Source organism: Urocitellus parryii, chromosome 9 (genome assembly GCF_045843805.1).
Source record: "Urocitellus parryii isolate mUroPar1 chromosome 9, mUroPar1.hap1, whole genome shotgun sequence".
Lineage (NCBI taxonomy): Eukaryota > Metazoa > Chordata > Mammalia > Rodentia > Sciuridae > Urocitellus > Urocitellus parryii.
Genome location: NC_135539.1, coordinates 8,997,190 through 9,024,028, shown reverse-complemented (window position 1 = coordinate 9,024,028; position 26,839 = coordinate 8,997,190). Strand labels below are relative to the sequence as shown.

At 49.4% G+C, this 26,839-nt stretch overlaps 2 protein-coding genes across 2 annotated transcripts; both read right to left on the bottom strand.

The window, feature by feature from the left end:
* Positions 1–970: 970 nt before the first annotated feature.
* Il9r (interleukin 9 receptor) lies at positions 971–11,826 on the bottom strand. Its single transcript, XM_026385291.2, has 9 exons — positions 11,799–11,826; positions 7,505–7,606; positions 7,049–7,160; positions 6,791–6,969; positions 6,194–6,339; positions 5,559–5,760; positions 5,008–5,113; positions 3,431–3,515; positions 971–1,504 (listed from the first exon to the last, which is right to left on the bottom strand). The coding sequence occupies exons 1-9, from the start codon at positions 11,824–11,826 to the stop codon at positions 971–973; spliced, it is 1,494 nt and encodes a 497-aa protein (XP_026241076.2).
* Positions 11,827–20,044: 8,218 nt separating this feature from the next.
* Positions 20,045–26,663, bottom strand: Polr3k (RNA polymerase III subunit K). Its single transcript, XM_026385536.2, has 3 exons — positions 26,506–26,663; positions 25,067–25,154; positions 20,045–20,527 (listed from the first exon to the last, which is right to left on the bottom strand). The coding sequence occupies exons 1-3, from the start codon at positions 26,614–26,616 to the stop codon at positions 20,400–20,402; spliced, it is 327 nt and encodes a 108-aa protein (XP_026241321.1). The 5' UTR covers positions 26,617–26,663; the 3' UTR covers positions 20,045–20,399.
* Between the last annotated feature and the right edge of the window lie 176 nt (positions 26,664–26,839).

Below are 26,839 nucleotides of genomic sequence, written 5' to 3'. Positions count from 1 at the left end.
GTTCTATATGGAGACACCTGTAGATGCAGAGGATAAACTCAGGAGAATGCAGGGACAAACCCAAGTCTGCATCTTTGCCCACAGAAGCCTCCTGGGGAAGGACAGCCAGACCTGGAGGCAACCCCAGGAGCCCCATAGGACCGCACCTACCAGGTAGAACCTGGAGGCAGCTCCTGGACCCACCTCTGATCAGCTTGGAAGACCTCATACCATACCTTCATTTCCCCAAGCAACTTCTGTTTATCTCTTTTCCCAGGCATCAACTGCCTCCTGAGCTTGGATTCTGTTAGTTTGTTCAGTCTGTGCCACAGGCTAGTCCTGATGCAGAACCTCTAAAATTCACTGTTCTGATTATTCCACAACATAATTTGGGGCGTTTAAGCTAAAATGGAGCCTGCCATCCCATGCCTTGATCTGAAAGCATGGCACCGTGGTCAGAATGTTTGCCTTCCAGATTTCATGTGTTAGAAACATAATCCCCAAAGTCCTGAAGCCCAGAAAGCACAGGGCTGGACAAACCACCCCTCCCACCTCCTCCAGCTGCCCCCCTTGCAATTTGAAATAGCCAAGATGTCCTTTTTAATCTCAGCAGGGAAGGTGGCTCAAGAAGGCATAGAAGAGGATGCTCCACGTGGTCATGGAGTCTCACCGGTGTCCACTGGGCCCAGCTGGCCCTTTATGGGAGTGAGGGTAGAACAGCTTGGGTCTACAACCCTCTTCTGAGGGAAGACTGGGACAAAGCCAGAAGGGTGGAGGGAAGGGACGGGCTGGCTGTCAGGATGCTGAGGATGAGGCCCCTCCCCACAGGAGCACAGAGGCTGAGAAGGGCTTCCTGCTTCCAGCTAGTCTCTGGCCACTACACAGGTGCCCCTTCCCAGGAGGTCCAGTTGAGCCAAGGGTCAGCTCCAGGGACTTTAGTCCATTTTCGCCAAAATGGACATGATGCAATGGAGTCACAGTTCTAGAACTTTCAGGACTGAGCCTGCGGCATGTCCAGAGTAGAAGGCAGCTCCTCCTGCAGTCCATGACCATGACCAGCTCCCTCACAGGTGTCTCCCTGCTGGGACTCTGCACCCTGTTGGCTGCAGGAAGGGCCACAGGCTGAAGCTGGGATGGGCCACGTACTCTGTATGTTTCCTGAGAGGGCTGAGGGCTGACACCCCCTGTAGCAGGCCAAGGCACAGTAGTCACTACTTCTGACCTGGGAGTCCGGGGGAGCTGGCCTGGTGAGGGACACAAAGGCCCAGTCCTCCTGTGGCAGGTAGGCTGACTGTTCCCCCAACTCCACACATCCTGTTGGCTGCACACTCACTGAGCTCAGGGCTTCTGAGAGACCAGGACCAGTGCCCTCCTGCTCCTCCAGGCTTGAGGATTGCCTGGAGCGTGCCAGGCCATAGGTGAGCAGTGTGATGGCCTCCCAGATGCTGGACTCTGAGGCTCCTTGCAGGGTGTTGACACAGTCCTGAGTCAGCTGTAGGCTAGCTCCATGGGTCCCTATCCAGGTCTGGAACAGAGCACAGGGGGGAGGGAAGGGCTTAAGCAGCAGGTTCAGAGCTCACTTTGGGGCAGCTACTTTACCCTGGGCAGGCCCAGCCTTCCTCCTTCTCCAGGAAGCTCTCCTGCCTTCCACCATGGACCAAGAGCACCTGTGCCCAGAACATTCCATCTTTCCCCATGTGCCAGCCTGGCATCAGCACAGGACCTTGAGTGCTCCCTCAGTACTCCCCAGCCTTGAGCCCTGCACTCGTGGCAGCCTGAACCAGGGTAAAGTTGATGACAGGTGCTAAGGACAAAGCTAACCTCTGAGAGCACACTGCCAGGGTCTTCCAGCAGCTACACAGCCTGGGCATCCCCAAAGAACCCCACTTACACACAAGGCAAGAGATGCAGTCAGGACCCTCTCTGGAACCACTGGAAGCCCTTACCTCCAAAATGAATCTGTTCCCTCAGTGGAACCAAAGCCTCCACCAAATGCACCACACACTACACCCTCCATCTGCTTCCTGGAGAGCTGACCTATAGCACATACCTGTACCTGCACCCCATCCCTGTAGTCTGAATAACGCCTGGCAGCTGCCATGGTTCTGCAGAAAAGGGGTCAGTGCCTATAACTGGGATGACATAGCCCAAGGGCCAACTATTTCTGCCTGCTCAGCTTGTCCTCTTGATAGGACAGCTGCCTGGGCTCTTGACAGTCACATCCACTGGCTTGGGGAAGAGTGGAACTCCCTCTAGAGCCAAGTGCCCAGTTTTGAGCTACAACTTACACTTTTGGACAACAGAAAACTAGTCTCCCTATTGAGAGAACAAAGGATGTTTTTGCATAATAAGCTGGAGACCGTGTGAAGGGGACATCCCTGGCCACAGGGTGGAGCAAGACTCTGGGGAAGAGCAGGCTCAGCTTGGCCTGGACCCTAGGGAAGAACTCAGCACTGAGAGGGGAAAAACAGAGACCACCAAGGGAGACTTTCCTCTCCCGACCTCCTCTCAGGGAGCATGAACTGCCAATCCAACAGAGGTAGGGGGTACAAAAGTGATCTGAGGCTCTCCCTCCCAGGCCCACAATAGGGAAATACAGGGTGCACTCATGTGCAATGGTGCCAGGGAGATACCCAGGGGCCCATAAGGTACCAGACACTTCACAGTGGCCACCAAAGAAGAAGTCAGGGGTCCTATTAGGGCCAGGACAGTGGTACAAGCCAAAGACCCTTCCCCATAGCCACAGGACAAAAACCTTTGGGGAAGAGGAGGTGAGAAGAAGGAATGAGATGGGGTGGGTGCAGACATCCCATAATATGCACCTTGAACTGAACATTTCCCTCAGTAGCAGAGCAGACAAATGAAAGTTTAATTTTCCCATCAAGAATGGAACTGGGGGCTGGGGTGGTGGCTCAGTGGTAGAGCGTTCACCTAGCATGTGTGAAGCCCGGGTTCGATCTTGAGCACCACATAAAGATAAATAAATAAAGGTATTGTGTCCATCTACAACTAAAAACTATTAAAAAAAAAAAAAGAATGGAACTGGAGCTAGGGTTATGTGTCAGTGGCAGAGTGCTTGCCTAGCATGTGTAAAGCACTGGATTCAATCCTTAGCATAGCATAAAAATAAATAAAAAACAATTATTTTTTAAAACATCATCACAAAAAAAAGAAAGAAAAAAGAAAGAAAGAAAGGAAGGAAGGAAGGAAGGAAGGAAGGAAGGAAGGAAGGAAGGAAGGAAGGAAGGAAAGAAGGGGAGGCCAGGGAACAAAATAAATCATCAGTGAAAATACAGTTAAATTATTGCCCATTTGAGACAGTGTGTCAATTTGGACCCACAAACTATACAAAAAAAAAGACCAGACCAGCCCCCATCCAAGCCCACACCTGCTCAGGTCAAACCTTGGAGCCATATCTGCCCCCATGCCCTGCAGTGCCCTCTGCACACACCTGGAAATTCCCGTTGTGCACAGTGTAGAGGGGCTGGAAGAACACTGCTGGTGAAGGCACGTTCTGGTGGAAGGTTTTCTTCACCCTGAGGCCGGGAAGGGACAGTCAGAGCCTGCAGAGACCCTAGTACAGGCTCCTCCCAAGGCCACACTCCAGAAAGTCTGAGGTCACTGCAGAGACGGAGCTCTCTTCCAGCCAGAAGATGTCAACCTGCCTCTCCCAGGCTGCTGCCCCTCCCTCCCTCTTGCTCCTCAGAGGACTGGGCATGATGGTTCACTTCTGTAGTCCCAGCTACTCAGGAGGCTGAGGCAGGAGAGTTGCTTGAGCCCAAGAGTTCAAGATCAGCTTTGGCAACATAGTAAGATTCATTCTCAAGAACATACCAACCCACCCACCCTATGGACAAACCCACTCTCAGGGCAAAACACAAATGGCAGGCTGTGACCTCTCTGGCTAATGCCCCATAGAACTGATTTATACCAAGGCATATGTCTTTTCCAGGTGAGCTGCAGCCACAGAGTCATTGCCTGGAAGTGGCCAGTCCTGCCCTCAGCCCTCAGAGCCAGTAGCTCCAGGAACTGCATGTGTGCTGCTGGCAGATAAGCCCAGCTCCCAATCCACCTGATCACCCAGCTGCCTGCCCAGGACCCACATTCCCTCAAGAGGAGGCCATGCAAGGCTCCAACCCCACAGGGCCAGCTCAACCTCCCTGACCTCCCAGGGCCTAGCCCCTGGAGTTCACCTCAGGGATCACCACTCAAATCCCATCTTCTCTGCCTAAGACCCTGGCAACCCCTCCAAGGTGTTCTGTCTCCTCACCCTCGCTCAAGTCCAATCACCTGTATATCAGTGGTCCATTCTAACCACCTGAACCAAATGGTGTGGCATCACATGCCGCTCTCTTCCTGTGCTCTAAGGAGAAGCTGGCACCCTCCCCACGCCCTCCTGCCCTGTGTCCAACCCTCTTGTTCTCTCCATCATTTGTCTGCAGCTGAACAGTCTCCTCCTCAGTCCTAGATAAGGTTCCTATGACCTCGAAACCTGACATGTGGTTCATAGGTGTGGGGGCTTATCTTGCTCTCTGAGGTGTCTTTAAGGGATGAGAACAGGGTCCTGTGCACCCCAGTTGCTCAAAATCGCACTTCAATACAACATGTGAATAGATGGGCAAACCAAGCAACATCCCCAGTGCCAGGAGACAAGGACCTCAAGTTCCTGAGTCCCAGGAACTCTGGGTCTTTCCACAGTTGGTGGGGACCAAGCATATCACATGTTCAGGTTTACCACAGCACTCCCTCCCTTCTCTCCCCTGTCAACTTGGGGACACACCCACAATGGCCCAGTATGGACACTTGAAAACCCAACTCCATTCAGCACCAGACAATGTAGAGGGGAGGAAAGGAGCAGGGGGGTTGGCCCTGTGTCCCAGACACCACATATCTACACATGCACACAACTAAAACATGCATACACTAAGACATTCACATGTACACACTCACATGTACATGCTAAGACATTGTGTGTGCATGCACTGATAGTCAAGTGTACAGACTCACGCACACACAGTAGCCACCTACCTGGGTGACAGCTTGAACAGGAGGTAGGTCAGGCCAGTCAGAAGCAGAAAGACAGGCACAGCAATAAAAGTGCTGTCTATCCAGCCCCAGGATGGGACCAGGAGGCCTGTGGGCAGGAAAGGAGAGGTTCCCCCCAAGCCTACCTGACAAAGGGTTCCTATCAGTTCCCTGGGCCAAAGAGGAAAGAATCTGGGATGGCCTCAGAGGTTAGTGCAAAGCCTGCTGAAGTCCCTGGGGTGAGTCTCACTCTTGGTCCGCCCCTCCATCTGCCACACGGCTGGTGGTCAGGTCGTTGAGCCTTCCCAGCAGCACTGTGCACAGGGTCAGCCTCACCCTCACTAAAGAGACTGAGCCCCGTCTGGCATAGAGTTCCAGGTCACACTCACTCCCAGTGGTAGCCACTAGATGCAGGCTCCTAGGAGCCCAGGGTGTGTTTCCCCTTGCACATCTCAGACTGCAGGGGAAGGGGCCTTGGGGTGAAAAGTAAAGGGGTGGGATGGACAGAAGAGTGGAGGCCAAGCTGTGGATGAGCAGCCGCCATGTGGACCCACCTCCTCGCTGGGGCGAGGGGAAGCACACAGATTGGCTCCACTCACTCCACTGGCCCTCATGACGCTCCTCCTCAGTCACGTCGTCCTCCAGCACGGCCATCCGCACACGCAGCCTGGCCTCATAGGTAGACCCAGGGTCCAACTCGATGGCTTCAAGGATGAGCCAGGTCACCCCCACAATGCGGTCCTTGTGCCGGGCCTGCTGCAGAGCCAGGGAGAGTGAGCAGGTACCAGGTGTGGGGCTGGGTCCAGCTGGAGAGTGCACACAGCAGACCACTCACACACACACACACACATGTGCACACTCACACACAGACACACCCCTGCTCACACCCACACACATCTACAGGCACATTTCACACTCACACACTCAGGCACCCCAGTACACACTCACACATGTAGACACAAAGCACAGGCACACACATGTACACTCACATACAAACACACAAACACGTCCACACACAGGCATGCTCACCACCTACTGTGTGCACACATACACACGTACACCGGCATACTTATATACATGGGGATGATGCATGTACACACACACCGGGCTCTGGCCTCCTCCCCTCCTCACCATTCACGGCAGCCACTCTGGGGAAGAAAAGACCCAGGGGAGCAAGCCAAAGCGTTACCTCCCAGGCCTCTTCCTGCCTCTTGAGGGCCAGCTCATAGCTGAGAAGTGTGGTCATTGGCTCCAGGGCAGGGCTGATGGTCCAGGTCAGGACACAGGAGCCAGAGCTGATGTTGCTGTGCAGGTCAGAGGGAGGGTCCAACTTAACTGAAACAAAATGGATATGTGAGGTCTTCAGCATGCCAAGATCCAGGGCACTAAGATTCCCGTGATGCATGGTGAAGGCCCCTTCAGACTAGGGGAGTCACTGGAAGACAGGGACAGAACAACTATCCTAGCCCCTGTAGCAAGGAGGTTTCCCGATGCTGCTCCCCTTTCCTTCACACTCTGCTGCTGGACTCCTTCCTGCTCTGACTGGAGAACATTTCTAGTGATGTGAACCCAACTCAGCCCCCACCCCAGCTGGCCCTGCATCTTCATCCTCTGCCCATACCCTGGCCCTGCAGTAAGTAGCACATGGCCATCCCCTCCCAGGGTCACCTGCTTCCAGCCCCAGGTCTCCCTTGGCAAGGACTCAAGACCACAGGGGTCACAGGCTGAGGGCCCTGCCTCCACCTGCCAAGCAGTAGGCTGGCCCTGGGAAGGCACCCCTGCTCACCATGTCTCCGGGGCAGGTACTGTGGGTCCACCAGGCTGACCTGCTCCTTCCCAGAGACACAGCGGTGGAGAGTGATGGTGAAGTTGTCAGAGGGCAAGAGCACCTCCTCAGGGGGCAGCTCCAGGGTGCAGGCACTGCCTTGGAAGATGCACTTGTGCTTGCTGCCAGGTGCCTGGTTGCTGGAAAGGCCATACATCAGCACCAGGGCAAGATGCTTCCAGGGATGGGGGGCTGCATTCCCACCACCCTTCCCCTCACCTAGTGAAGAGGAGCCAGGGGCCAGAGACAGGACCCAGGTCTGGGGCAGACCAGTGGCAATCGATCCTGAGGATGTTGTTGGTGAGGCAGGTGAAGGTTCCAGCCCATGGCCCTGGGGATGAGACCATTGGAGCCTGTACCAGGTGCTTCTGGGCAGAGCTGATGGGGCAGGGGCAAGAGAGGGCCTGACAGCTGAACCCTAACAAGGCAGTCTCCAGAGAATGACCAAGGAGAATCTGTCAAAGGCAGGTCTGGGGGGCCTGGGGGTAATGGGCTCAGTCCATGTACATAGGGAAGTCAGGACCAAGACGAGGGCACAGGAAGCCTAGGGTCAATGGGACCCCGGAGGACAGGTCCTAGCAATCTGGGTCCATTCTTCTCCCAGGGATGCCCCCACTTCCAGTCCCTAACTCTCCATCCAGCTGCCCCACACAGACACAAGTGCCCAATACTCACCTCCTCCCTCCTCAGGGACAGAAACTCCCCAGCAGGCACAGGTACAGAATAGGAGCCATGTGCCCAGATCTCGAATCAGGGCCTCACTCTCCAAGGTCCAACCTGCAAGGGACTAGACTGAGAGGCCTATGCCTCTCTGGGTGGGAAGTTCCCTGAGATTCCACTTAGCAGAGGCTCTGAATGGGATATCACCTTCACCATCACCATTTCCAATGAAAGAAACCAGGCATCCCTGTCTAATCTTCACTGGTAAGAATCCGCAGCTCAGAAGGATCACTTGACCCAACCAAGGACTGTGGCTTCCATGTGCAAGACACAGCTTCCTGGAGTCTGAGAGCAGCATCTCCATGTATGCCTACAAGGCCCTCTCTGAGACCGCCATCCTCTGCCTGTCCTTCCCCCTAGGCCAGGCCCAGGCCCACACTGAAGGGCAGTCAGGATTGGGGAAAACTGTCAGGCCCACGGAGCTCCTTCCTGGGTGTCACATGCTGTGCCAACTGTGGAAACTGCACTTTGTACTTTGGTTTTGACAATCATGAGAAAGGCTGTTGGGTTCATAACACGAAAGCAGATGCCAAGGAGGGGAAGGGCCTTGACCCAGGGGCACACATTAACCTTCAATCATGCGTAGCTAGCCGCCCTGCCTTTTGCTGCCCTAAATGAAGACCTGTTGTAGCTCTGCCTCAGTAACATGGTTGAGGGTGGCAGTAGGTGTCCATGCAACAGATGGCACTTGCCAAAATGCCCATCATCTCTCTATTCCCAGGTGTTCTACACCCCAAGAAGGACAAGCCCCTTTGCTGAGGATCCCTGGGGGAGCCAGAGATTGACTACAGACAGAGGGATCAGGAAGCTCCTGGCTATGGGGAAGCTGCTGACGCCCTATCACCCCATTTGCAGTTACAGATGGCTCGCTGATAGCCCCTAAGCAGGAAGCAGGGCCAGCTGGGTTACACAAGCCCGATTAGTGATAAGGAAGAAAAAGGAAGCAGACAGATCAGAGCATGCTTACCCCCCAGAAGCCTCATCCCTCAGCAGGTACCTACCCACCTTAGCACCCCAGGGACAAACCACTGATAAGACCCAATCTTCCCTGGAAAGGAGTATGCACTCTGGCACTACCAGCAGCAGCATGAAAGGCAAGTTCTCCATGGTAATGTCTGGAAGCTGGGGATGTAGCTCAGTGGTAGAGCACTTGTCTAGCATGGCAGGCAGGGTCTGTCCCCTCCTGTGATACTTACTGGCACTGTCAGTCCATTCAGGGTGGGAAGGCACCAAGGCCTGGTAAAAGCTCATCACAGCAGCCACTTCCTGCTAAGAGCTGGCCCAGACCCCTGTGGTGACTCTGTTCCAGGAGAGGCACCCACCCAGCCCAGCCACAGGTTGGCCCAGGAGCAGGTGGCTGGAAAGCAGGCAATCAGGTATCTCTCAGCTCCACAGTCCCCCTCTATAGACCAGGTGGGAAGAATAGTGGGCAGAATGCATACAAGAGGAGTGACAGAGAGCTAGGTGCCACCAGCAGCAACCTGGGGAAACTGAGGCCCAGAGAGACCAGAGACTTGCCCCACATGTAGCACATGGCAGCTCTGTTCTTAGTAGGGGTCCTCCTAGCTCCCACACAGACACAGCCTGAAGCTGCCTGAGGGCAATGTGTGAGTCCATCAGTACACACCCACTGAGAACCACACAAAGGGGGTGAAGCCTCAGGGCATCACAGATCTCCCTTTAAGTCACTGCACACATGGGATGAGACATTACAGAGGGAGGCAAACCCTGGGCCAGCTAGTCAGCATAGTACCCCTTGGTCCTCCAAGAGGTGCCAGGTTGGCTCCAGGGAAGTCTCTCATAGCAGGTCACAGGATGGTGTGAGAACAAGAGGGGAAGCCAGAGTCTCCATCACCAGACAGAGGTGCTTCCTGACACCCTGGCTGACACCAGGGACTAGTATGGCCTTCCTCATCAGGTCTGCAAACACAACACAAAGCCCACTGGTCCACATCTGGCCCAGATGGCCTACCTATCCTGGATTTCTGAGATACCATGAATTTGTGGGATGCCCTGTAGCTGGAACCCTGGCTTTGACCATGGGGTCTGCCAGCCCCAGGGAAGGGTATCCATATAGGCCCTGCATATATGGTATCCATATTGGCCCTCAGGCCCCACTATTCCTCCCACTCCAGAGCAAGCCACCATCATGGGGGATGTCCAGGAGGCTTTGGACTCCTTAGTGCCTTGCAGGACATGCTCCAAATTGGCTCCACTGGGGACCAGTCACTGTATTCACTTACTGTCACACAGAACCTATTATATATTTTGTGTGTGTGTGTACGTGTGTACGTGTGGTTCTGGGAACGAACCCAGGGCCAGGAGAGTGCTCTACACTGAGCCACACCCCAGCCCTGGTTTTTATCTTAATGGGGGAAGACATGAGATTTTGTTTCTCTTGCCCACATCTAAAGCTAGAGGATGTGGAGGCAGATGGATGGAGGTTACTATTTAAATAAACCCTTGTCCAGCACTGTCTTCTCTCTGCTGGAGGTGAAGAAAGAAATGCAGATTCTAGCTGCCAGAAGCAGCTGCACCCTGGGGCACATGGAGGCTATGCCAGGAGATAGGGCTGAAAATGGAAGCAGGAGAGAACTCCCTCTTTGGGTCACACAGGATATGGCCTTCTCAGGCACCAGGGGAACTCCCAAAGCTGTTGGGCACAGGTTGGTGATCCTGATGGGTCTGGGTATACATAGGGAGCAGAAGGGACAGTGTGGGCAGGCCAGCTGCTTGAGGACAAAGATAACAGACAAGAGGGGCCAGACACAACGGCTCACACTTGTAATCTCAGTGACTCAAGTTTGAGCAGGAGGATTGTGAGTTTGAGGGCAGCTTCAGCAACTTAGAAAGACCTGTCTCAAAGCAATAAATTTAAAAGGCTGGGGATGTAGCTCAGTGGTAAAACACTCCTAGGTTCAATGCCCAGGTGTGGAGGAAGGAGATACAGGGAGACACAGAGAAGGTCAGGAATCGGGGAGGGGTTCCTAGAAGCATCTTGCCACACATTTTCTGGCAGGGAGGGTGCATGGGGGTCAGGGGTTTGGGGGCACACCAAGCTGAAGTTCAGGAGAGAAGAGGGCTGGACCAGAGATGCTGGGTAGATAAGGGCACAGACCCAGGATGTGGGGGGAAAGGGCAAGGACAGTGCCCAAAGAGCACGGGGGTGGGAGGGGAGGGGTCAGAGAGCCTGCACGGGTGAGCACAAGCCTACCGCCTGGCCCCCTTCACTCTATGCCCTGGGCCTGGCTTCTTCCCCATCATGGTGCTCTCTGCAGCTCGCCTCCAGCCCCCAATCTATCTCCCCAGGCAGAGTGTGCCAGGGCACAGTGCAGGAGCTGATGAGGTTCTCCTCAGGGCCTGGGGAACTATGCCCACTACTCCTGCTGCCTCAGTGGAGGGCAACCCTCTTCCAGCATCCCCCTCCCAGTCCAGCAATCCCCCTGAAGGTGAAGCTCACTGCTCTGTGGAGTCCCAGTAGGGACCAGGCTCCAGGGTGACCTGCAGATTTCTGCTATCTTCTTCCCAAATGTTCCCCCACCTTATACAGAGGCCACCCTGGTCATCCATGAAGGCAACAAAGGAACGGAATTTGAACTCACACCAGGAGGGTTTCCACTGACCTCACAAGGCCAGAGGGGAGCCCAGAACAGCAGGCCCATTTCCTCAAGCCCCTCATGAGAACAGCTAGCCCAGAGCCCCAGGGGATGCAGAGGGCATTGCTTCCTCAGGAAAGCACCCTCTTCCCTTCTGCCTGCTTGGCTGAGCTGACCCTCCTGGAATCCCACCTGCACCTGCTGCCTCCCAGCTCCTCCTCTGCCCTGAAGCCCCCAGAGGCCTGGGAGCTCAGAGGGGCTTTACCTGCCCCAGAGCCTCACTTATACCTCATGGCCATGACAACGCCATTTGCTCTCATGCCCACAAAGGTCAACTCAGTCACAGAAGAAGTTTCTTCCATAATGAGAAGCACCCTTCCCCTGTCCAGATGGAGCATGACCACACAGACCACAATGGTACCCATGCCGCCTGAAGGCCTGGAAATTGCAGTGTATGATTTTATGGTCAGCACTGCAAATTCTACAGTCTCAGATATGCTAAGGCCAGAGCACCAGAGGACGAAAAATTAGGAAGAAGCTCCCAAATGCCACGGTTGTTCCCTGGGCCCAGGGATAGAGGACCACTTGTCTCTCTCTGCTTCCTGAAGTTCATGCTACGGTCAGAGGTTGATGAACCCAGAATACAGACTCACCTTCCCAAATGCATCTGCCCAGTGCCATTGAGTCTCAGCATCACCAGCCCAGAGGCAACCTGCTGTGACAGTCCTTGATGTGCAGCAAAGCCCCTCACCTGATCCAGGAGATAACCACAGCGGCAGTGACGTGGCCTCATGACAGGCTGACACAGGCCACCCACATCTTAAACCACGGCACAAAGCAGAGTAACCCTCATGGAGCTGAGAGATGCCTGTCACTGCTTACCACAGGCCCTGTGACACTGAGTTGCCAAACCTGGGTGTTAGTGATCTGTCTCCTGACTGGCAGATGGGAGTCTACTGTGCTTCTCCCGAGAACCAGAGCACCACCGTCAAGATGCACTGAACTAGCAGAGGAAGCAAGGACCCTGACAGCAGAGTAGGGCCCTCACCCCTCCCAGGTTTTTCCAGAACCAGAGGTGCAGTTCTTCCACCAACAAGACCAGCTGTGAGCAGCAGGGGCAGGGTGGGTGCGAAACATAAAGGTCAAACAAACTCAGTCAAGGAAAACAAACAGCACAGAGGGACTAACTGAAATGGGAGATGCCTACTTAGCGTGCCCAGAGGTGGCCCTTGCCAGCAATTTAGCCAAAATCCTTCTAGACACCTTTTAAGCTCATTCAAATAAGCACATATTCTTAACGGACTCAGACTGTGCTATTAGCAGGTGGCTTCCTTGTACTTCTGGCTATTTGCAACCTCTTTCTAGGTTGTCACAGGCAAATCTTCCTCATGCATTGAATGGCAGTATATGTCATGATTTAATAGTTCCTTAAATGGACTTTTGCACCATTACATACAGTATTTTACATGGAGGTGATGCACAATTCTAGGCATAGATCTCTAATCAACAGAAGGAGTACTTCCATAAAAATGTTTGCTAACAGTGGAATCAGGGGGCCTCAAGGTTGACATTTAAAAACACTCATAGATACCCCAAGTGGCCCTACAAAAACAGGGCACCAACTTCCACTCGCACCAGCACTGTGAGAACACTCATAACCCTTGTTTACAGCAAACATTATCAGTCTTTTTAATCTGTGCTGGTCTGATAGGCAAAGATATTTCAATGTTTTTTTAAATTTTGTACTTCCTTGATAATTAGTTAAGAGAAGCATCTTTTCATGTACACATTGACTATATGTTCTTTGTTGTGCCACATAAGATCATATTTCAGTGTGTGAGAGTGTTCATGCACACATGTGTGCTGTGTGTGTCCTGTGCAGCAGCTCTCTGAAGAGACAGACCCAAAGGCTCAAGTCATGAAACAGCTTAGCAATGACTGACCAGAGATATATCATATTTATCTGCTTTTGGTTTTTTTTAGATTTTTGATAGCATCTTTATCCTGCTAATTCCTTGCTTATATGATACAAATATATAGTAGATTCCACAAAAATACATTTTTTTAAACACAAAAGAGACTTTGTTCAAGACTATTGCAGTAGGAGACAGGCCCAGAACTCTGTCTAATAAGCTCCACTCCACAAAAACAAAGTGCTGGAGAGTTTTTGAGAACTAAGGGGGAGGAGGTTGAGGCCACCAGGTTTGCTAATTGGCCTTACCAAAAGAAAGTGTGTTCTCCCATCTTTACATGTGCAGCACAGGCACTTCTGAAGTCAAGCTCCTGTCCTGACATAGAGACTGGGGGATGAGGTACTGTCTTCCTTGACAATTACACTTCCGCAATGGCTCCCAGATCCTTGAGAAAGACATTCCTGGATTAGAAAAAGGTCAAAAAGCTTTTAAGAGAGTTTTACATCTGGAAGGGGCTGGAAATTTATAATTAGAATTTATATTTAGAATTTTTCTAAATGTTCTAAGAAAAGAGGTCAGGAGCCAACAGCCTGTTTCAAAGTTGGTTGATCTGAGGTTGGTTGATTGGTATAAATGATCATGGTCACTTGCAATAATTCTATAATATAAAGGAGATGTGTCATTCTCCCAGAGGTCAAGCTCCTCTACTTATCCCACTGCAAGGTATAGGTTACCATGCACAGTGAAGTGAGAAGATGGGGAGCAGAGACTCAGAGCTGGTGAACACAGTGCTTTCCAGGAGGCAGACTCTGGTCTTGGAGGTGTGTTCACATTCCACGGGGATTCCAAAGCTAACTCCCTTAGTTTTCTGGTGATGCTATGTAGAGTTTACATTTGCTCCCACAACTAACAACTGCCATTTTCTCCTGAGTTTCTCTTTTTTTTCCCCTTTATGTATGAACTCTCTTGATTTCAGAGGTTCAGTCCACAACAGGTAGGCCAACTCCAGAGCTCTGGGTCTGAGGCAAGGCAGGACATCATGATGGATGGATGTGGCAGAAGAGAGTAGCTCAGGTAGTAGCCACAGGAAGGAGAGAGGGGAAGAGAGAGGGAGAGAGAGAGAGGATGGAAAGGGAGAGGGAGTGGGAGAGAGAGAAAGAGAAGGAGAGAGTGTGCAAGACAGCACAAAAGTACATCTTCACCAGTGGATACAGGCGTGAGGTCAGTGCTTCTTCCCTTAGAAAATGCACGAATGGCACACCCCTGATCGCCCACCCTCTTCCACAGCACATGAAGGTACCCAGAAAACAACATCCACAGACAGGCAAGGAAGCCACAGTTATGAAGAGGAGCACCTGGCCGGAGTCACCATGGAAACAAGTCACCAAATGAGGGAGAGGCATGTTGCCAGGGTCGTATGCTGATTGGACTACAGGAGGTAGAACAGGGTCAGCAAACCACACCAGTCAAGTCCAGACTATGATTTTTTTAAACCTGTGAATTTAGAAAGATTGATACTTCTTTTTTCAGTAGTGGGACTGAACCCAGGGCCTTCTACTGAGCTACACCCCCATTCTGCTTCATACACTTGTAAATGGTTTGAATTCTTTATGAACTGCATTAACACATAAAAATCAGATGAAATTCAAAATTCAGTGTCCATGGAGTTGTGGAGCCTTTTGGTGTTTGTTTTGTTGCTTTTGAGACAAAGTCTTGTGGTTTCCCAGGCTGGCCCTGAACTTGTGATCCTCCTACCTCAGTCTCCCAAGTAGTTAGGTTACAGGTGTGCACCAACACACCTGGCTAGAGTTTTTTTTTTTTTTTTAATAAATGTGCTTACTGTATTTTAAAATACACACAACATAAAATTTGGCATCTTGGCCACTTTTCAGCATTCACACTCAGTCGTCATGCTGTCCCCACCAGAGGCCTCAACATCTGTGCACAAAGGAAGCTCCACACCACTAAACAAGGCCACACCCACCTCTCCCCTCACCCTACCCAATAGAGAGCAGCAACTACCCTTCTACTTTCTACAAGCAAACTGACATAGTTGGGGACCTCCATGAGAAACAGGACCCCCTTGGGAATAAGGAAAATAAGACAGACAAGTCAGCTCTCTATCTTATGGGGTTAAGAGCCACACCAGGAAATTAGGAGTCAAAAGGTAAACTAGCTTACCAGGTGCAGTGGTATACACCTGTAATCCCAGCAGCTCTGGAGGCTGAGGCCGGAGGAAATCAAGTTCAAAGCCAGCCTCCACAACAGCAAGGGACTAAGCAACTCAAATTTACCAGTCTGAGCCTCCAAATTTTCTGATAAGAAGTCTGCTGATAATGGTATTGAGGATCCCTCATATGATACAAGTCACTTCTGCTGATTTCAAGATGGTTTCAGCTAGGTGTGGTGGCACACTCCTATAATACCAGTTCCTCCAGAGGCTAAGGCAGGAGGATTAAACATCTGAGGCTAACAACTGTGAGACTCTGTCTCAAAATAAAAAGGGCTGGGGATGTGGCTCAGTGCACAAGGCTATGGGTTCAACTCCCAGTACCAAAAAAAAAAAAAAAAAAAAAAAAATTCTCCCTGGTGAAAGCTTGATTATATTTGGTCTTATTTGTGTTGCCATGGGTCTCGGAGTTCTATCCACAAGTTCACTGAGCCCCTTGGATGTTTTTATTCATCCTTTGTCAAAGGTGGGTCATTTTTTTTTGTGTGTGTGTGGGGGGGAGCAGTGTGCTGAGGGTGCTTTACCAGAGAGCCACATCCCAAGATCTTTTATTTATTTTGAGACAGGGTCTCACTGAGCTGCCTCCACCACCTGGGTCTCTGGGATTACAGGTGTGTGCCACCATGCCCAGCTTCATTCTCTTCATATATTCTTGCCACCCCTCTCACCCCCTCCAGGACTCCCAGAATGCATGTTGGTCCACTTAGTGTAACAGAGGTATCTTGAGCTCTCTGTTCACTTTTCAGACTCAGTAATTACTGAGTTACTGGCATAACTTCACAGATTTTCTCCTCTGCTCAAATCTACCTTTGTGTCACTCCAGCAAATTTTCATTTCAGTTATCAAACTTTAAGCTCCAGAATTTTTATTTATTTTTTTGTTTGTGGTGGTTTTGTGGTGTTTGTTGTTGCTGTTTGTTTTGTTGTGTTTTTTTTTTTTTTTTTTTGGTCTATTGACATTTCCATTTTGTTTGTGTATGTGGAACCCAGGAGCACTCTACCACTGAGCTATGCCCCCAGCCCTTTCTATTTTTTGTTTAGAGGCAGGGCCTTGATAAGTGGCCCAGGTTGGCTTTGAACTTGCAATCTTCCTGCCTCAGCCTCCTGGATACCTGGAATTGCAGGTGTGGCCACCAGACCTGGCCATGCATTTTTTTTACTTGTCCACATCTTCTCTTAGTTGTCCAAGCATCTGTTAAATCAAGTGGTTAAAATCTTTTTCTGTCAAGCCCACAAGCTGGTCTCTCTCAAGAACAATTTCTGTTGGTATTGCATTTGAAGGGGCCATCCCTTCCTATTTCTTTCTAACCTTTTGTGATTTCTTACTGAAATCTGGTATTTGCATCTAATAATAACATTATTAGAAATCAGACTCTCTCCTCTGAGGGTTTACTGATCTCTTCTTTGTTGGGGTAAACAGTTGTGTCAAGAGTCCACTAGCCTGAGATGCTTACGTCTCTGCCCTACTCTGAGCATATGTTGTAACCTCCTCAACTCCCCCATATGTGGTTGGTTTTGAAGGTCTAAGACTTTAAAGTTTCGCTTACAAAAATTGACAAAGAGGGACTGGAGATGTGGCTGAAGCGGTAGTGTGCTCGCCTGGCATGCGCACAGCCCTGGGTTCAATCCTCAGCACCACATACAAATAAAGATGTTTGTTGTGTCACCGAAAACTAAAAAAATTTTTTAAAAAATTGACAAAGAGAAAAATAAGGGATACACAATTGCTGGCTCTCCAAACCCCCTGGGAGTTCTTCAGCTGAAAGGGGTGGCCTGTAGGGCAGGCTAACAATGGCTGCCTGCATGTGCCTGCACCTCAAACCGGAGAGGCAGCAATCACAACACTGGAGGACAGAGCCCTCCTGCTCAACCTGGCCCCTACAGGTGGTAGATGCGGGTATCAGGGCTGGGGGCTGGGGAGCTGCTAGGAGCTCAAGCAGACAAGAGAAAATTTTGGCTTACCAAAGTTAATCACCATCAGTCAACAACCAAGGCTTCATCTGGAAGTTCCAAAACAGTTACATCAGGCAGATTTTGCCAGTGCAGCTGCTGCCTGGGGAGACAGACTCTATCCTCCCGGAACCCCAGGTGTGAACAGAGCCCTACTGGTGCCCAGTGGCACTCACTGGCCAGTGTCCATCACTGTTTCCACAGCACTTCACCATGGTGCTTGGCCTGTGGCACCTAGATGGTGCAGTTACCAATGAGGGCTTCAAGGACTGCCACACTGCCACCACATAACATCGGTTTGCTTATTACTAGTGCATAAGCATCCTGTCAAAATAAGAAAGGTGAGCTGGTTGCAGTGGCACATACTTGTCACCCAGGAAGCTCAGAAGGCTGAGCAGGAGGATTGTCAAATGCAAGGTCACCTGAGCAACTTACCATGACCCTGTCCCAAAATAAAATAAAAAGGCGTGGGGACGTGGCTCAGTGATAGAGTGCTTTCCTGGCATGGGCAAAGGCCTGGGTTCAATTCCCAGCACTGACAAGTAAAACTGTGACTTGGGCTGGGGCTGGGGCTGGGGCTCAGTGGCAGAGCACTTGCCTAGCATGTGTGAGGCACTGGGTTCCATCCTTAGCACCATATACAAAAATAATAAAACAAAGGCTTGCTATCTGCGAGGAGGACGAGGCTGCGAGCCAGTGACGTTTCCCTGTGGCTCCTTTGTCAGCCAAGCAAAGAAAGCCCTTTACTGTTGGTGGCTCAGTGGGAGGCCGCAGCAGAGGAAGCAGAGGAAGCATGCCAGAGGAAGCAAGTCTAAGGCTACTGGCCTTTTAGCACAAAGGTGTTCTGAGAGAGAAGAACTGAGAACTATGACAGTCCATCAAAGCAAGAGAATGGCTGGAAGTCGTTTCTGGGGCTCTTGCTGAGTAGACAGATGCTACTGCTGATCTGAAGAGTTACGCCCTTAAGACTGAGCTGGGCACTGCAACCAGCCCCAAGCAAAGGCGGCAGAGAACTACAGCTGCAGGCAGGAAGATCTGCACAGTCAGCAAGAGCCATTCAGTAGAACCTGAAATGTTCTACTAGCATGCACAAGGCCCTGGGTTCAATCCCTGGTATGGCAAAAAAGGAAAACTAAAAAAGGTTTATAAACCTGGAAACCACCTATTACCATCTCCATTGTACAGATGAGGAAGTACTATCCACCAAGCTAGCTTCAGAGTCCATGATCTATACAACTGATCCCTACCACCTCCCAACAACCTTAAACACAAGAACTGGAGCCTAAGGAAACAACACTAATGGCCCAGGCAGAAGACACTAAGGATAAGTGCCAGGCACAGCAGCATGTATCTGCATCTGTAGTCCCAGCTATGCAGGAGGCCAAGGTGGAGACTGGCTGGAGCCCAGGAGTTCTACCCCAGACAACATGGTGAGAACTAGTCTCAAAAAATAAACAAAGTCAAGTAGCACACACCTGTAATCTAGCAACTTGGGAGGCTGAGACAGGAAGATGGCAATTTTGAGGCCAGCCTCAGCAACTTAGTGAGACCTTGTCTTAAAAAAAAAATAATAAAGTCTGGGTATGTGGCTCAATGGGAGAGCACCCCTGGTTCAATCCCCGAAGTACTGAAAAACAAAACATTTAGGTATAATGGGCTCAGGACCTGGTCAATGTGTTATAATAATAGAAAATAATCACAATTCCATGTAAAGATGACATCATTTCTGGAAAAGATACCAGTCTCAAAAAAGTATCAAAGGCAGAAATTTGAGTTTCATGATTTTATAAGAATTCACTATTAAGAGATTTGGTTATATCCCATCTGATTCAAATGTATGATATGTCAAGGTCATTATACTGACATGTGTAATTAAAACAAATAATTAAAAAAAAGAGAGATTTGGTAGGAGGTGAAGATTTAGAAATAATTTAAAGAAAGGGCCCTGGGGGGATAGGAAGGGCAGCAGAATAAAATAGACATTATTATTGCTGTATGTATAAAGGTGACTGTATGACCAATGTGATTCTGCAACCTGTACAATCAGAAAAATGAGAAATTATACCCCATTTGATTCAAATGTATGAATTGTCAAGATCATTGTACTGTCATGTGTAACTAATAAAATAAATAAATAAAAATAAAGACAGGGCCCTGAGCAAGATTCAATCTATCAACTAGATCTTGTTTCCAGCTAGTCTGAGGTGTCCTTTTTCTTTGAATAGAAAGATTAACATAGAAACTATAAAAGCACGCTAACACATTTATTGCAACCCCAGGAAGCGATTCAAGGAAAGTTTAAAAAATGAAATAAGTCCAGTGTGGGGCTGGGGACATAGCTCAGTTGGTAGAGTGCTTGCCTAGCATGCACAAGGCCCTGGGTTCAATCCCTAGCACCACAAAAAAAAAAAAAAAAAAAAAAAAGGAAGGAAGGAGTAGTGACTAAGAAGACTGAAGCAGGAGGTTCACAAACTCATGGACAGCCTAGGCAATCTGGTGAAAGAAAAAAAAGAAAGAAATTCATATCTTAGCAATTCTATAACCTGTTTAAACTTAAGCATAGGAGTTGATGTGGAGAGATCAATGTGCTTTGGGGTTTGGTATTTCTTAAAATATTTAAAACACTGGGGCTAGGATTGTGGCTCAGCAGTAGAGCGCTCGCCTAGCACGGGCAGGACCCGGGTTCGATTCTCAGCACCACATAAAAAAATAATAATAATAAAGCATTGTGTTGTGTCCATCTACAAAAAAGATTCTCTCTCTCTCTCTCTCTAAAAAAAAGAAAAAAAAACACTGAGAAAATAGTATTAAACTTCATTTTTATGAGACATTCAAAACAAGTTTTGGTTACAGGCTTATAATTAACAGTTAAATATTTAGGAAAATTTAAAGTACTAAGTTGTGCAAACAGTGGAGTATTCATTGGTGGTGAGAAAATGTCATCTGCCTAGTGAATGTAAAAGGAGAATGAGCAGGACTTTAAACCCAGCACACTTCCCTGTGGGTCTCCTCCCCACACACAGCAACTCCCTGACTGGCAGGCGGGCTCCATTTCCTGACACCCTGGTCTTTCATCCCAAGGGGCGAACTTCCCACTACACCAGCGAAGACCCTCAGAACACATGATTCGTATCCCGCTGGGCGTCAACGGTGTAGCTGGGCCTAGTCCCTCCAGCGGTGTCCGCACTGAGCATTGCAGCACTTGTAGAAGGTGGTCATGGGTTCGTCTGCAGAGCGGGTCTGGAGTTGCATGAAGTAAGCTCGAGGATGTTCGCATTTGGGACATGGCTCTGGCAAGGAGAAGAATCAAGCAACCCAGTTATACAAAAATAATGCTGGTGAAGAACCTACCTCTTAAGAGGAAAAAATTATGTTAAAGGTGTGAAGCCTCCCTGCTCATCGGGCCTCCCTTGCAATAATATGTCTATAGACATCATTTCCACAACGTACTAAGAGTGAGGAGTCAGAAAGACCTTGAAAACACTCCTCCCAAAGGCACACATCTGCAACCTGGGTGACTTGAGAGGCTGAGGCTGGAGGATTGCAAGTTTGAGGCCAGCCTTGGTAACTCGGCAAAACCCTCAGCAACTTAGTGGGACCCTGTCCCCAAAGTAAAAAATAAAAAGGGCTGGTAATGTGGCTTATTGATAAAGGACCCCTGGGTTCAAACCCCAGTACCAAGAAAAAAACCTCCTTCCCACTCCCTGGATCCTACTTTTCTTCTCAATCTGGCTGAAGACTGGTTGGAGACTTAACTTGCACCATGACTATTTTGTGCTACTGTAACAACATACCTGAGACTGGGCAATGAATAGATGATGGAATGTGTTATGGTTTAGACTTGAAGCATCCCCTAAAAGCTCATGAGTGAGATCATGCAAGAAAGTTCAGAGGTTAAATAATTCAGCTATCAGAGTCTTAATTAATCAGTGCATTAATCCCCTGAAGGGATTAACCAGGTGGTAACTGTAGGCAGGTAGGGTATGACAGGAGGTGGGTCACTGGGGGTGTGCCTTTAGGGTTTATATTTTGTGGGCTCTGCTCTCTCTCTCTCTGCTTCTGGTGGTCTGTCCTAACCTCTTTCCTCGACATCCTTCTGCCATCATTCCCTGCCTCACCTTGATCCCAAAGCAATAGCTGACCACCTATGGACTGAGAACTCTGAAATGATGAGCTCCAAATAAACTTATTCCACTCTAAAATTGTCATCAGTCTTTTGGTTGCAGCAGCAAAAAAGCTTACTAAAACAGAATAGTTTTATTTTTATTTTATTTATTTATTCAATTACAGACCAGGTCTCACTATGTTGCCCAGGTTGGCTTTGAATGCTTGGACTCAAGTGATCATCCTGTCTCAGCCTCCCAAGGAGCTGGAACTAGCTTGGCCTGGTGGCACATGCTCTATAATCTCAGTAACTGGGGAAGCTGAGGTAGGAGGATCTCAAGTTCAAAGCCAACCTCGTTAACTTAGTGAGAAGCCCAAAACAACTCAATGAGATCTTGTCTCCCCAAAAAATAAAAAATAAATAAAAAAAGGACTGGGGACATGAGCTCAACCCCCAGTACCAAAGGAAAAAAAAAAAAAAAAAAAAGAAGACAAAACCAAGTAGCTGGGATTACAGGTGCAAGCCACCACACCCAGCAAAAGCTGGAAGTTTTTAAGTAAATGCTAGAAAAAGCCTGTCGGGCCATGAATGGAGCATTAAGGGGATTCTATTAAGGGTTCAGGAGAAAACAAGAGCTGTACGGAGGGGGCTTCTTCCTGGAGACTGCATACTTGTTGTGAACAGAATACTGGTTGTGGGCCAGGCCCGGTGGCCCACACCTTTGATTCCAGCAGCTCTGGAGGCTGAGAGAGGAGGATTGCAAGTTAAAAGCCAGACTCAGCAATAGCAAGGTACTAAGCAACTCAGTTAGACCCTAGGCTTGGGATGTGACCCAGTGGTCAAGTGCCCCTATGTTCAATCCCTGGTACCAAAAAAAAAAAAGGAATACTGGTTGTATAGTGGCACCACCTACGCCACAGAAAATCTTAATTAAGCTTCTCCAGAAATCTTCCCCATAACTGACCTTAGGAATATCAGCAAAAGAATCTCTAGGAAAGAGTTCAATATAGTTAAGTTTACTATTTCTTGGGCTGGGGATGTGGCTCAAGCGGTAGCGCGCTCGCCTTGCATGCGTGCGACCCGGGTTCGATCCTCAGTACCACATACCAACAAAGATGTTGTGTCTGCCGAGAACTAAAAAAAAAATAAGTATTAAAAATTCTCTCTCTCTCTCTCTCTCTCCCTCTCCTCTCTCACTCTCTTTAAAAAAAAAAAAAAAAAAGTTTACTATTTCCTGTTGCTTAACTTACCTGGCCACACAAGATCAGAACTCTAGATGCTAAACACCCCTTTACTAGTTTTTCACAAACATTTATGACCTATCTAGTATAGTAACAATATTTACCACAGTTTATAGAAGTATGTTTGCAAATGCAAAGTGTAATAAAAAAGACAGATCCTTTAACCAGGCTGGTGCTTCACAGAGATGTTTACATTTCAAAGAGAAGAGAAGAGGTTACCAATTGGGCTCCTTGGTAACAGCTGGCAGGGGGAGGGAAGAAAGGCGAGAAGCTCTCCCCTCCTCAGGCACTGTCCTTAAAGGGTTAACCTGCCTAGCTAGAACAGTGAAAGAAAAAGCTGCTTTTGTATGAACTTCTGCAGATTGTGAACTTCTGAGCCCCTCCCCTTACACACTGGGTATAAAGTTCTGAAACTGCCTGAATTTGGGGTTCAGGGGGAATGATGATTGATCACAGCAAAAGCTTTGCCCTCTGAACCTGGCTGTAGCCAAATAAATCTGTTTCCTGCCGTCTTCAGTGTCTTGCCTAGTCTGTCCCAACAACAGTTGAAATAGACTATTCTGACTGGATCTTACAAGGAATGAGCCGCATCTTGTTGGAACAGGGGTACATGTAGGTTGGGGTGGGGGGCACCTGTGTTACAAAGTAGCAAAGAACTTGGCAGAATTATATCCAAGCCCTAGGACTTCATGGAAAACAGAATTTAAGAGCTATGAGGCCCATAGTAAGGGGTTCACTGCCCAGGGCTGCCTTGGGTCTCTGCTTCCTGCATTCTTACTGCCAGACCTCCAGAGGACATTGAACCTGCCAGCACCTTGATCTTGGACTTTCCAGCCTCCAGAATGATAAGAGACAAATTTCTGTTTTCTATAAATTACCCAGTCTGTGGCATTCTTCTACAGCAACACCAAGGGACTAAGATAGTGGCTTAAGGCTGCTGTGCACTTTGGGGCTCATGCCACACAGATTCTCCTTGTTAAAAGAATTGGTTCCCCGGACAGTGGACGCGTGCCTTATCTTCCCATTGATGGCTATGTCCAGGGGACATTTTGGCAGCAGCTGTTCTTAGCTCAGGAGCTGTTCTTACCCATATCTTACCACATCCCACACCTTTTCAAAATGCCCAGGGGCACAGATATACCTTGGAATTGATTTAATTCGGAGAAAATGATCCTATTCTCTTGTTTATGTTTTCCAGTGCTGGGATGTGGACCCAGTGCCTCACACATGCTAGGCAAGGGCTCACCACGGAGCCTCACCCCAACCACACAATCCTGCTCTCAGGAAAACACCTTTATACACTCTCTAACATCAGGTCCAGGTCCATAATCCACCTTTTAATGACAAATTCTACCAATGCTAACTTTTTTTTTTTTTTGCTACTGGGAATTGAATTCAGGGGCACTTGACCACTAAGCCACATCCCCAGCCCTATTTTGTATTTTATTTAGAGACAGGGTCTCACTGAGTTGCTTAGCACCTTGCCACACCATTGCTAAGTCTGTCTTTCAACTCATGATTTCCTACCTCAGCCTCCCGAGCCACTAGGATTACAGGCATGCACCACTGTGACTGGCCAACGCTAACTTTTTTTTTTTTTAATATTTACTTTTTTGTTGTAGTTGGGCACAATACCATTATTTCACTTATTTATTTTTATGTGGTACTGAGGATCGAATCCAGGGTCTCGCTCATGCAAGGCGAGCACTCTACCGCTGAGCCACAACCCCAGCCCCCTCAATGCTAACTTTTACCATAACATACTTATATGTTCTACGGGTGAAAAGACAGTACTGACCTTGAGTTAGCTGTTACCCCTCAAAACAGGCTGTATTGAGGGTCCTTCTCTCTGCTTCCCCAATCACATCTATGTCTACCCAACATGAATCAAGTCTTAAACCTCTATTTCTGTCCAACCTGCACTTGAATACTCCCTGACATCACCTTCCTAAAATCCCTATTAGAATAAGAAGACAATTTATTGTAGACTCTTATTGCCATCATTCCTGCTGCCTTCAGAGCCATCCCCTGAGCGCCTCCTATTTCCCAAGCACTGGACAACTCACTTCTTGCTCACAACCTACAAGTATGAGTTGGCCAGAGAGGTCAGGAGAAGCCGCTGAGGTTCACCAACAATAAGAGGTTGCCCCAAGAATCCAACCCTGGCTTGTATCATTTCAAGGCTTGTATCAATATTTTTTGGGGGTGACAAAATTTTAATAATAACAAAATAATAAAGAAAAATACCTTTCCTATTATTATTTTTTTCAGTTGTCAATGGACGTTTATTTTATTTATTGATACATGGTGCTGAGAATCCAACCCAGTGCCTCACACATGCTAGGCAAGCGCTCTGCCACTGAGCCACAACCCCAGCCCTATCTTTCCCTTTCTTAGACATGGACACCATTGACTCAACATGGAGTGGCATAGTCCGCAACCTCACAGCTATCCACAGCTCAGCAATGGAAAAGGTCTCTCACCTGCCGTAGAGTCAACATTCTCCCAGGCAGCTGCTCCCCCAAGCACATCATCCACTTCTTTCAGCTTTGGATACTTCCTGTTGGTTACCTAGACAACAAACAAAAACAGCCTTCACACTCCAGTAAGTGAACAATATAAACAAGGACCACCAAACCACAGCAGCCCTCAAGTGCCCCCGACTTCCTTCCCTGAGCTCTGTGGATGCCAAATATAACACAATTCCTGCCTGCACAGAGCAACACACACCAGGGGAACAGGAGGTCCCATGGCTGGGTTGTCCTCCAGGCTGGGCTGTCAGAGACCTCTGCAAAGACTGGAAGCTGCAACTGAGGATGTGGAAGTAGGGACAACAGCTTAGATGGAAGTCAACCAGTAGCACTTAGCTAGGTAACCCAGTCACTCCCCCAGGCAGCCAGCTTTTAAAGCAAGCTACACTTTGTTTCTTTGAACTTTATCAGACATTACTGAAATGTCAGGATTAAGTTGAGGGATAAGGAAAAAAAAGTCCAAGAACATTTTTCCTAAGCTTTTGTGATTTGAAATCCCAGGCCTCAGCCAGTGCAAGGCCTCAGCCAGTGCAAGGAACACAAAAGGACATACAGGTGACTGACACCCCTCGCTAATGGGTCAGTTGATCCCAAAAAGCCACAGAAAATTCCCTATTCACATTCCTGTCCCACCCTAAGGGATCGGCAGGACTCCTACATAATGAACCCCAGGAATTACCTTCCTGTCCCCCCCCAGACCCCCCCCCCGCTTCAGCCCGCCCCATTTTCCGCCCCAGAATTAAGCCATTCCAGGTTTCCACCAGTTGACTCCATCGCTAAATACTTAATAAAAGCTTGGAGATCCGAAGTTTGCTTCCCGTCTCCCCCCTTCGTCCAGTGTGAGTCATTTGTTTTAAATAAGTAGACTCTGAACTCAACGAGACCTACCTCCTAAAATTACTTTTTAGCTGAATTATCAAGGGAAAATAACAAGTCATAAGACAGTGTACACCATTCATTTGCCGTACGCTCAACTGTACAGTAGACTCCACTCGGGGCATTCGGATTAAAACATACACGGAACAAAGAAACACCCCTGCCCTGCTGAGAGTGTGTCCCAGGATTAACAAATACAGCACATGAGCAAGCTACAAAATATATTTGACGGTAATAAGTCCCATGGGGAAAATAAAGCAAGGCAACTGGAAGAGCCTCAGGCCTCTCCCTCGGGGACGCCAGATAGGGGGCAGCCCGAGACAGCCGGGAGGGGAGTGACTGCGTGGGCTCCCGGAATACCGGGACCTGCTCAGGCAGTTCTGGACACGGCTGTGAGCATCACGCACGGAGCAAGTGGCAAAGAGGTCCCCGGGAGGATCCAGGCCGCAGCCCGGCCAGGGCGATACCACCGGGCTATGGGAGCGACCAGGGGAGAGACGGCATCCAGGGCCCACCTTGCGGGTGACGTTATGCACGTAGGGGCAAGTGTTGCAGGCGAAGCGGTGGCAGCGCTGGCCCTCCTCCACAATCAATCCGTTCCCGCATCCCGGACAGAAGAGGAGCATAGCTCCGACTCCGCCACCTGGGCTCCGCGTCTGCGCGTTCCCGGAAGCAGGAGGCCTCGCATTCCCATTGGTCACCGCAGCCGCCCCGCCCCTCAGCCCAACACTAGTCACGTGTCTGCGCGCTCCCGGTCCGCCCCGCAGCAGACCGCCTCGCACCCCTCATTGGTCACCGCAGCCGCCCGCCCCTCCGGCTTACCAATGGCTGAGCTGCCTTACTTGCGCA